We start from the raw sequence: 12,360 nt of genomic DNA, 5'->3' as shown, positions 1-12,360 counted from the left end.
ACATCATTTCTCCCTCTGAACAGGTTTTTCCACGTAAACTACAAACTTAAAACTAAATGTTAATACACACAACTCAGGCCTCAAAACTTAGCTCTCAAAGGAGCAATATGGAAAATAAAATTTCACTCTCTTAAAGGAACAGTCAGTTACCAATTTCATCAATTTTATCCTTAAGGGGAATCAACTAAAATGTTAATCATACTTTCCCAAAGAAAGTTAATCACATATTTCTTCAGCTTCATGCTCCTCCAGTGGTACCCAAAGCATTTCTTGATACACAAAGCTGCACAGGATCATGTTTTTAGCCTGAAAAACATTTGCAGTTCCTCATTAATAGCCACTACCATAGGCAGATGCAAGTGTTTACTTTCACTCAGGAGTGTCAAATTATTTTAAGGAGGACCCATAAGCCACTTAAAAATAACATTGTAACAGCCCATTCACTGATGGGGAGACAAAGCCATACAATAACCTGTCAAAAACCATACATAGCCTGCTGCTTTTTGCATAAACAAAATTAAAACCAAAGAGCACCTTTCCCTGGACACCTCTGGTAATGCTTACAGGCAGTAATTTTTAACCCAGCCTTTGCAAGACAGCTGCCTGCTCACAAGACACTCATCCCTCAAGTCTTACATCAGGCTTGCACACTGCTGAACGTTCTGGTCCAAACCTCATGTTTTGGCTTCTACAAACCTGGGAAAAGTACACAAACATGTCAAAACTCCCACATTTTGCTCCGCAGAAGAGGGTTAATGTCACACAAGGGTGTCCCCCAGCATCTGGCCTGAGGCAATACGTATAAAGCACCACACCACCTCTCATCATGAAGGCCAGGTGGCACGCAAAGAAATTCGCTCTGGGAGAGCTGTGACAGAGCAGAAAGTTTCTCCACTTCAATCACCATCCCTCGCAAATCCTGAGATTAAGCCTCAGGTCAAGCCAATATGGTGCAAGTGGGACTGACAGCTCAAAACATCCTCCCGACACTGTCACACCAAGGCTTTACAGTAACATTACCTTCACATTAACAATGTTTTTAACACCTTCTACCTGCCTGTGAAACAAGGTCTAGCAGCAGCAACTTGCTCAAGTCTAGAATTATTTTAAAGTGAAACACTGCTAGTCATTTGCTGCTGCTTAGCTTGCACAATCAAGTGGAGTTGTCTCTTTGCAATGCCCGTGTTTAAATCCCAGAAGAACTCCAACAGTTTGCCCTGGAGGAGAACCTCCATAGGCACAAACTGCAAAACCTGCTGGGGAGAGTCTGTGTCTAGCAAAGAGCTCATTAGTTTATTCAGATGCTGCAGATATTCAACAACTGGATTTGGGAGGCCTCGGTAACCAACGCACAGCAAAGCAGCGCTAGTCCTTAGAGGCTCACGGGAGGTCGGACAAGCAAACGTGATGTATCTGAAACAGCAGTGCAGTATAAAGACCAGGCCAGCTGTGAAGCGTGTAAAACAAGAGAGAATAGGCAAAATTAACGCGTCTCCCACTGTAAGCTGATTCAACGAACGCAGAACACACTCCAAAAGCTGCTGCTGGTACTTCGGTTCTCCATCATAAAGCAAAGAGAAGCTGAAAGTCAGCAGTGTGGCCGAGTCCAGGTGCTTTATTTCCATACTGGGTTGGCTTTCAGTATCACAGACTGGAAAGTCCACCACAAGGCACTTGAATTGGTCACTATGTCTTTCATTTAGGACTTCCTGATGACACCTGGAAAGATCAGACACTTCTGCCAGCATCAGTTCCCCCAGAAGAACTTCACACGAGTGACAAGGCTGCAGCATCTGTCTGCTTTTCAGCCTCCCCCCCACCAATTCATTCATAGCTTCATTAAGATTTTCCAAGACTTGACCATCACAAAACGGAGAACATTTTACCATTGGTAGTCTTTTCCCTTCCAAAATGTACCACAAGCTACACTCAAGGTTAGAAGATGATCCTTCTAAGATGCACATTTTACCAGCATTATTTAAACTATGTTCTTCAGCCCAATGATTAAAATAGCCCTTTGCCACTTTATCATTCCATGTAAGGGTTTCCAGCATCTTCCTTTCATTGTACGTACTAAAATATTTGTTTCTTTGCCCAAACCATTTTGCATTCATGCTGCAACCAGTCTGAGATTTCTTGACAAGCCAGTTATTTCTGGCAATGGGTTTCACATGAAGTCTTTGCATGAAGAACTCTACTGCACAGTCTCTCAGCTGGTTCAGTTTCGTCTGCTCTGCTTCTTCCATGCGCTCAAAGAGATGGATGTTCTCAGAGATAGTCTCTACCTGGCACTTGTGAAAGAATATGCAACACTCTTCATGTATTTTAAGAAAAGATTCCGGTAGCATATGCTGGGGGAAAAGTGCTTTGTTGACCATTTCTGTTCCAAAGTTCTGTATCATCTTAGAAAGCAGCAGATGAATGCTTTCTCTGCCCATATAACGAAGACAGATCACATAGGCTTCTGAGTTTCCAGCTTTGCTAGTGGCTGGCTTAAAGACATGGACCTCCTCAAAAGCGCAGTTTAGCAGAAAGAGCAGATTGGTAGAACAGTGTTCAAACAGCGTGAACATCTTCAAAACAAAGGATCCTCCTGCGCCCAGGATCATTAAAGCAGTGACTGTTTCACAGTAATGAAGGGGTGAGACAAGAGCTTCCTGTTCACCTGGATTTCCCTGGCAATCAAAGCTGCCATCAGCAGTTACCAAGTGAACTGTGGTCATATTACTTACAAAGTTCTGAAGTCCTGTTAGATGCTTCAGTGTCATTACATCACCGGTGTTATCTGGGCCAAAGTACCACCAAGGCAACGTATTTGCTATAAGACGATCGTCCATGATCATCGTAAGGGTGTCATTTGCTTCATGATACGGGTTTAGAGTATTAGCTACCCAGTTCCAGTCGCAAGGGATATGGTGGGATTTCAGGTAGTGATTGAGGCTGGCTATGAAAGCTCCAGGTGCTTCACAGAGGTGGACAGAATTCAGTTCTCCATTCTGCAGAGCTTCTCCAGGGAGAAGAGGAAAACTGCACAGGATCTCATGAAACTTGCACCAGGCCTGGGTGCACAGCTCAGCATTCACAGATTTCTTCACATGCGGAATTATTTTCCCCGCTTTATTGGTAAACGAGGTGTGCTGATGCCATTCATCCAGGTTCTTGTCACTCAGCTGATTCTTCACATCATTCATCGAGTCCTTCAGAGCCAGGAGTGAGCTGAATTCCTTGTGATCAGATGTAAAAGCATCACTGGGATCTGGTAACTGCCATTCATTATTCACTGGCTTAGTGTAAGTAAACTTCTTTGCAAAGAGCTTCTCAATTTCAGAAAGAATTTCAGGACTGAACTTTTCAAGGTTTGTAGTCTGGTCAACATAAGCCTTCTTACATTTGTTCATTCTTGGATTGATTCACAACCTGGAGGACTGCAGAGAAGGAGAAACAATGTCACTCCAATCATACATATATATATATATAAATAAAAAAAAATAGGCAAAGCTTTTTCTAAAAAATAAAAATTTATGCTGCTCAACCTCTGTATTCCAGAATATAAGAGAAATGCTTCACAAAATTATGCACCAATGAGGAAAATAAATGAGAGCTATCCTTAATAAGACTATTTGGAAATCAGGAGGTTCACAGGTTCAGTCACCCTTCATGCTATTTACATACAAAGTGAAGCAGAGTTGGCTGCTGCTTTGGCTCTTCACTGACCTCTGAATACTCTGCTCCCTCTATAGGTCTAAACACTTAAATTTAAGCATCTCTCTTGGTCACAAAAAAAGAACATAGCACAAGCTATACAAATTAACCAAGCAGCCCAGAAATCTTTTCATCTGGTAGTATTGATCCCTATCTCTCACAGTATGGGGAGTCACAAGCAAAGGCAGCTTTGAGAGGGAGCACAGCTGTTGCTCCTCTTTCCCCCTAACTCACAACAGCTAACCTTCATACCTCTTCCACCAAACCCAGCGTGATGCTGGGAGAGCCTCCTCACTGGCACCCCTCAATAACAACCTTTTAGCCATTACCCAAAACCACGGTGAGAGGTTTAACATCAGGCTGCAAGCAAAGCCCCTTTTCTGTGCTCAGCATCACAGCTCTCTGCCAGGCCACTGCAGATCCTTATGCCTAGCTTTCCGTACTGGGAAAACAGTGATAAATCTGAAGTGAGAAGATACTTTGTTGCATCTACAGTCAACACTAACTCATGTTTGATGTTGAAGAAAGTAGCACAAAGTGTTGTGCTCCGAGTGGGTAAAGGCAGACTAACAGGAGCATACTGTGCACAGAGCTAACGAGTCTGTGCCATCTGCTCCAGTGCACAGCACAAAGCACATGAGGCAGAAGTTAGGTTCACTAACCAGAAATCAGCCAGCCAATCTATTCAAAACTAAGATGTTCATTTAAGCAAAATAATTTAACGAAAATTATCACACGAGACAGGAAATCCCTCAGCATATCATTTTAACCATCCCATTCCCTGAGAAGCAAAATACAATGATCTTAAGTGTTACAAAACAGTTCAGTGTTAAAAAATATTGCATTAAAATTGAAAGGGCTGAAAACCTTCAGAAGCAAACAGGACAAAGCATGGCCAACCTAATCACTTTACTCTTCCCCTTGAAGCCATGTAGCATCTCAGGCCACAGCCCCACAACCACAGCTGTCTGCTCTCATAAGCATCAGCCCACTGAGAAGGACATGGTTAAGTACATACAGGTGAAGTTTCATCTCATTTCCCCAATTCAACTGCCTTTCAAGAAGCATGTTTAGTTTCACTTCCCTTTATGCAGATGTATTTTGGCTTTAATCTAGTCCTTTCTCACAACATGTGCTGGGGAGAAGAGGAAAACTGAGGGAAACACAGGAGAGCACTGTGCCCTAAACCAGCTTTGCTTCATTTTAAAATACCAACTATAAGCATGGCCTTTTAATTACAGCTCACACCAGCAAATCCCTGAACAAGCTACCATCCGAAGCACGGCAAGGAAACAGGCAGCCACCTGCCTTTCCTGTTTTATAATTATTTCCAGTCCCCATCGGCCTGGACTCGATTCAAGCCCGCTTGAATGGCCCTGGGCTCCTCCCCACCCCGCAGCTCCTCTCACATCCCAGCGCCGGGGGAAGGCCCGCACACCAGCCTCCTCTCGGACCGGCCCTACCCAGCAGCCAGCCCCGGCACACGCTGGCGGCTCACAGGGCCGCGGCTCCGCGGGGAAACACGCTCCCCCCTTCCCGCCGCCACAGCGCGGCCTCTCCGCCTCCCTCCGCCCGGCCCCTCGTAGAGCCGCAGCCAGCCGAGGCGCCTCCCCCCGCCGCACGCTCGCTACGCGAGGCCGCGGCTCCCGTGCGGCCTAGAGGATCCCCCGCTCTTACCCGGCGGTCTGCGGCGGAAAGTGAAGCAGGCCCGGCCCCCTCGCTCCGCGACCCGGCCCCTCAGCCTCGCCCCGGCCGCTCCCCGCCGGCACCTCCCCCGGGCCGGGAGGGTTGTTATTTATTTTTATAATTACGGAGGGGTTTTTCAGCAGGGGAAGGCCTGGAGTGCCACCCATCGCTGTTACTCCTGGGAGAGGGTGAGGAGCAATGATGCCCCGTATTCCCCAAGCGAAGGCTGCTCGGGCAGGAGGCAGCTCGCTGCTCGAGGCCAGCCCATTTCACTCACAAGAGCGAAAAAGCCGGCTGCTTTTCCCCAGAAAACCCCGCTCGTTTGAGCTGGCTGGCTTCTGAGGGGGGAGAGCAGAGGAGCCGCCTCCCAGCAGTAGCACAGCCCAAAAGAAATAAGCAACATTTACTGAAGTTATTCAACTAGCACTTACCACACAATACTACTTACAGGTTTCTCAGAGAAAAGCAGGGAGGAAAGCTTTGTGGGAAGCTGCTAGCATCTCATTGGAGAGGAGGGGCTGGGGCTCAGTGCCCTGCATCTTTCCACACAAAGACCTGAGAATTCTGCCCTGCAGAGCCAGACATATCTGCCAAGGAGCAGAGCCAAGCACCATCATCTCCCAGCCCTGTGGATTCCATGTCTCAGCACGCACTCTCCAGGCCAGCCTCCATCTCTGGAGTCAGCAGCAATGCTCCTGCAGAGTTCACTTCAGCCTCCATACAAGCCTTCACATAGCAGACACTTAAGAAAGCTCTTGCACATGATAACCCACTTTGCTGCCCTTCCTAAATCCCCAGAAGACTTGTTCCACCCAGCTTGGGTTAGCAGGAGGCAAGAGCCTTGAAATATTAACAGCAATAGTGAGCTGCACCCATTGCAGCATCCCTGGGAACACACACACACTTTCTAGACAGCAAAACAGCATCTAATCTGCAAGCAGAGGCAGGAGGGTCAAAACACATCAATTACTACAGCAGTCAGAGGATACAAGCTGCTCTTGAGGTTTTAAACATTGTGGGTATTTTCCTACATGCAGGTTAGGGAAAAAGGCACTTGCCAGCCCATTTAGGAACAAACATCTGGCAACGTAGCATGAGTTAGCAGAAATCCTTTTGCTTTAATGCAAAGTTTCCTGCTATTGACTTCTGTGCTCTCATATATTTCTCCTTAATGAAGCACGATCCAGCCCTAAGCCAGAATTAGTTTTAGCACAGAAATTCAGTGCTATAAGTACAAGGGATTCCAGAACTAATATAACTAGGGAAGATTTTGCTAGAAGCTAGGTAATTGGTAAAAAAGCTTGGCATATCCATCTTAAAGATGCAATAATGACGCAGAGGTAAATTATCTTTTCTCCTGCTCTAGGTACATTAGAGAACTTACATATTAAATTTAGAACTAAATACATAAATCTATAAAGAGACAACCTCCCTTCCCCCTGCCTTAAGCTATTTGTTTTCTAAATTGAAGGAATATTGCTACAAAATAGAAAGAACCTTAAGTATAAAGAAAACCCTGTGCTACCTACAAACAATAAATACAGAACTAAAACTTATTCTTTAAAACACTTGGAAAAAAAAGAGTGTGTTTTTAAAGCTAAAACGGCCAAATTCATGTCTCATAAATAGGATAACAAAAAGATACTTACTGCCTGCTATGTCAGAAAGAAGTTTTACCTAAGAAGAAAGAGCTCAGGTATGGATGGAAGATTTATATGTATGTCTGCAATGCCTCTTCACCCTTTGATTGGCCGGTTTGAAAATCACTTTCCAATCAATCAACATCTTTGGCTATTTAAAGGTGGGGGGAAAGCCAGTACATATTAATTAAAGCAGAGAAGCAGCTAGGAGGGTAGGTAGCTAAGGATATTGTGGGTTCTTTGGTGCATGTTGTAGTCTCTGGTTGTACAGGGCATGCAGTAATGTCATTGCTAAAATCTTATCTTTACCTTAAGAGAATTTAAAGTTCATGGGAGTGTCAAAGGTATGTTATAGTCTGAAATGTTTTCTTCCTGTGTTTGGAGTAAAAACCTACAGGAAAAGCAGAGTTCTGACTTTATCACTGATATCTCTAGTAATGCTGTGATGTTTCTGTTACTTTCCTTCTGTTATTCCTAAATGCTCATATACCAGTCCCAAGACTTGCACTGACTGAGTTCTGTAGATAATAGGTTACTTAAATCATTGAGTCTGAGAGTTGATTCTTCTTAATCTCCTCTTAAATACTTAAATTGCCTTTTCATGTGCTCTTGGGTTCTTAAGTGTTTGGATAATATCAGCAAGAGGACAACTACAATTCAGTACATGGTGAAAAGTGGTGTGTAAGTAAGACTTATACCTCTCCAATCCTACACTGCTAGGCTTTTACTACAGCTTATAGCTTCTCAGTGTCGTAGTCCCAAAACTTGGGGGAGAACAGTTTGTCACTGAGCATGCAAGGTTACAAGACTTCCAGCTAGAAGAAATACAAGTGAATAGCATGTTTAAGAAAAATAGAATCCTTTTTCTGAAATTAAACCTTTAATTTGACTTGTGAGCTTCAGTTTCCTCCTATGTCTTCCTAAATATTTTCAAGTTGAAGTAGAAATTCAAGTAGATACTTCTATCTTATGCTAAACAATCTTTTTTTCTGTCCATGTGAGAAACTGAAAATGGGAACACAGCACTTTCCTCCTGGATTAGCCCAGCTTTTGTGGAACTAATCTTTTAATAGATAGCTGATCTTCTCTCCTTCTTCCTGTCAGATCATAAGGTGTGTGCACAGCTGTAGCACTTGTCCCTGGTTGTGATGTTTCTATCCCTTCAGAAAATACAACTCCCTTCCCTCAAATCCCCAACTGATACTTTTCTTTATACCCTGACTCTGCTGAGTTCCTTGACGCAACATTTTCATTTCTGCAGGCTCTCATAGCCACACCACCAGTCTTGTCCTTTAGCCTTTGACACCTCTCCTAGAGCTGGAAGATGGAGATGTTGGCTGGTCTTAGGACATCTGTGTTCTTTTCGTAATTTCTGTGGTGTCATTTGTTCATGGGTCTTGTCAAGTTGTTTTCTGTTTCCACCTGAGTCTTACAAAGGTGGTGAGTTTTTACCGAGCTGGCATATGATTTATGAACGCTATGCCTGCTTCCCTGACAGTGAACATCATGCAACCCTTCACGTTAACTGGTCTCCACCCTAAAAGCCTTTTCCCCTACTGTCCTTACAGGAGGGTTGCACATTTTGGGTAGCTAGAAGCTGTTTTTTGACATCTAGCCTAACTGAACACACATCTTCCCAGCATCCTGGTTCCTGTCTCAAGTTTCTGTATCTCTCCTGCCTCCATGGCAACACTTTCAGGCTGTCATCTGAGCATTGCTTAGTTTTTATTTTGTTCAGCTAACGATGACAAGCTTTTTGAGTGTCTGGTTTTCTGTTCCCCTGCTCATCCCGTTTCAGCGTTCCCTCTGGTTGGAGGTCTCTTTCCTGAAGATGTATGATGAGGAGCACACACATCACTTCAGGCAAATCTTCCTAGAGATTGCTATTAAAATGATCCATAGGGAAATAACTTTTCTAGTGTATAATTTGATTTTGTTTACTTTCCTGCTAATGTTCCTGTGGCTGTCTAGCCAGTGTACAAATAAATTATGAGTTTCCAAATCACTGCAAAAATCCTGATTAGTTTTTAAGAGTATGTTTAGTAATTTTTTAGTCAAACCTGAAACCTGCACTTCAGGCAATCAGCAGAAAAGCAAAATCTTTCCAGACTTTATCCATTTCACCTTCCTCTAAAACACTGAGGCAGAATCCTGGCTTTTTCTAAATATGATAGAATCAGGAAAAATGCCCCCCTAGAGAGAGGTAAAGGTGAGCACTGAACCCATGAGGGCATGGTAATGCCTGTAGGACTTTGGTGGGGGGATGCTTTCTTCTGAACTAGGCTGCCTTAAGTTGTCTCCACTATGTAGACACCCTCTTAATCTTTCTGCAGCTCAGTTCCCTTTCCCAAAAGGGTGATGTGCTGTAGAGAAGACTACGAGATAATTTGATGCTGCGATAATGTAAGCACACAGGGAAGTGGGAGACTTACCCTAAAGCATTAATTAAATGTTTTGATGAAATGCTTGCAAAATACTTCACCACACTTCTTTAGATAGAAATTGCTGTAGGAATGTAAAGCATTGTTATAACATTCTTTCGGGTGATTGTATCTGCATCCTGTAGCCGTTGAAGTTCTAGCTACAGAAAAAGGACTTGAATGACACCCAAGTCAATAAGATGAGGATTATAGATATAATTTGCTGCAGACACGTACATACAGAAAGACAACTGAGATTCTTTCAGGATGGAAGACTGTCAATACTCTTTTAAGGATTATGCAATCTCTTCAATAACTTGTTTTTTATAGATCTGCCTTGGAGTACTTGTACAGGAGCTGAAGTTTAATTAGTTTTTTCATCCTCCCTACAGTGTTATTGGCATGAATACCCTCAATGCTGAAATTAATTTTTTCTAGTAGGGCAAACATTTAGCGCTTGTCCAGCCAATGCACCATTACAGGTTAAAACTCAAGTAATTTTTGTTGCTGTTAAATAACAGACACTGCAGAAAGATAGATAAAATGGTCCCTTTTTGATAATCCTGTTTTCCATGTAAATCCAAACTAGGGAGGAGATTGTCTTAGATGAGAACAAATTGGGAAGAGCGCTCAGGCTGTCTGATCTCTCTTGTCTGCTTTGCAAAAAAAAGAATCAGATTAATGAAGGTAATCAGATTAAGGCTAAACAAGGGAACATGTCTGGGGGGCATCAGAACTCTGCTGATGCCAGAGAACTGTATGAAAAATCAATGTTAAGGGCCTAACATTGCTCTATCACTTAATTTAATGGGAGTAAATAATGGCTTTCAAAGAAGTCCTGAGCGCTGGCAGGAGGAGCATGGGTTTGCAGAGGGCAAAAAGGCTTGAGGGAGCTGGGAAGTGGCTCTAAGACCCTGGCTTTAGGCAGATGTTGCTTGGGGTGATGGTGACTTTGAGTCCTTTGGCACATTGGCTCACGTAGAAGGGCGAGCGGTGTGGGGCCTCTTTGGACACAGGGTTTGATGCAGATAAATCTACCTAAAACCATCTCTGCTGTCAGCCTGCTGTGTTTTGTATAGAAGAACAATGCTGAAGGGAAAGAAGAATATACACTGATGAGGCAGAGATGGCTAAGGTTCAGAAAGAGAAGAATGAGAGAGAATGACAAAATGGAGGTGTATCTGAAAAAGGAGGGGGAACATGGTAAAAACAGCATGAGAAAGAGGGGATAGAAGGGAAGGTGATAGAGTAATATCAGGTCCTTAATGCTGATTTTCCATTGTCCCCAGCAAACTGAGAACAGGGTGCACCATGCCAGCTCAGCAACGTGCCACTGGTTCCTGAAGTGGCAGCACACATACCCACTGATCCTCATAAAAAAGACAATTAAGTTTCCTAAGAGAAAGTAAGAAGTAGAAGCGTGAACATGAGGAAGAAAGGGAGATGGTAAAGAACTTCAGGGGAAAGGGCACTTATGGCTTCTGTTCAGATCCATTTTCTGTTTCTTTGGTGCCAATAGTATCTTTCAACAAATACCTGTCATTAACAGAATTTGATGTTTATATCCTGCTGGTTGTTACAAACTCCCAGCCTGTGATGGCATCAAGGATGGACACTCTGGGTTTCTGATTTCCAACATATGAAGTATATCTCTCTAAAAATGTTCAGGTTTTTCTTTTACTTTGAAGTTCTCTGAGTTTCCTGGGGCAACCAAGGGGATGTTTGATGTGGGGTCTTCAAGACCAACAAGCAAACATGAATGGAAGTAAGACAAAATATTATGCGACTTGAAACTGATGCTGCCTGATTTTCTGATTTTTTTAATGTCTGGCTGATTTGTCTAGGAATTAACAAGTTCTAATCAAGGTTTTCTCCCTGCTTGGGATATTTATAAATTCTAGTCTCATGTGTCCCTTCTGGATCTAGTAAGCTGTGAGTGCATATTGTAGCTGTAGCCTTTCACCTGGGGCATGTAAGATCTCTTCTCTACTCATCACCAATTTTCAAAAATTTTTTTGGCACTTGATTGTCTTGGAAACATCTATGGCTCAGTAAAATGTGGTTCACATCTGTTGTTGGGATCAGACACTGTTGCGTGGACAGACACACATGACAAGGTTGGTTTAAGCTTTGTTTCTATATAGAAAAAAGCTAAAATTGGAGGGGCAGATGGTGGGGCCCCTGTTTTTTTCCTGTGTCTTCCATAATGTAATCAGCTGAACAGAAGATTAGCATCTCTGAGGACAGTATTTCCTTTTGAGATGGGTGAGGCGATTAAATGTGAGAAAAAAAAAAAAAACAAACCTGCGAGGAGCTAATGGACTGTTGCCCCTGGTTGCTATGAAAAAAATGGGAAGAAAATGATGAGATATGGAAAAGTCCCATTGCTTGTTGCAGTAGTAGGTGGTACAGGTCATCTTGCAGTGTCTGCGCTCTCCTGGTGGGCTCATGCCATGCTCCCAGGGGTTTGAATTGCAGAGGAGCAGGTGACTCCAGTTGCTAGCTGGTTCCCAGTTGATGCAAGAGTGTGCAAATCTATGCAGATCCGTTGTCAGCTGCTCCTCTCTGGGAGGCTGCTGAAAAGTCGTGTGCGCGCATGCGAACTTTCTAGGCTTAATCTGCATGATAAAGTGTGTGTGCGTGCGGGTAAGCTTTCTGCAGAGCTCTAGAGCATATGTGTCATGGGGGGTGAGACCAGAAAAGCAGATGTCCTGAACATGCCCCTCCTACTCGGGGATTAGAGATGCTCAGAGGAAAGCAGAGAGAAGCTGGGCCACACCTCCCTGACTCACCACCAGAGACGGCAGCAGCTTCTGCAGGTTCAATGGGCCTCTGCTTTTTGGTCAAATAAAACCCTGCAGCTCCACTTCCAGCAACCATCCCCTTCTTTCGGTTAAGCAGAGAGGAGGAGG

General features: G+C 43.8%; 1 protein-coding gene across 1 annotated transcript; it reads right to left on the bottom strand.

Moving 5' to 3' along the window:
• Window positions 1-332: 332 nt before the first annotated feature.
• CMTR2 (cap methyltransferase 2) lies at window positions 333-3,416 on the bottom strand. The gene has a single exon (XM_068411455.1). It carries the CDS (start codon window positions 3,396-3,398, stop codon window positions 1,107-1,109), a length of 2,292 nt encoding a protein of 763 aa, XP_068267556.1. The 5' UTR covers window positions 3,399-3,416; the 3' UTR covers window positions 333-1,106.
• Between the last annotated feature and the right edge of the window lie 8,944 nt (window positions 3,417-12,360).

The sequence above is a fragment of the Nyctibius grandis genome, chromosome 12 (genome assembly GCF_013368605.1).
Source record: "Nyctibius grandis isolate bNycGra1 chromosome 12, bNycGra1.pri, whole genome shotgun sequence".
Classification (NCBI taxonomy): Eukaryota; Metazoa; Chordata; class Aves; order Nyctibiiformes; family Nyctibiidae; genus Nyctibius; species Nyctibius grandis.
The sequence above is the reverse complement of the archived record's forward strand: the minus strand, read 5'-3'. Positions and strand labels throughout refer to the sequence as shown.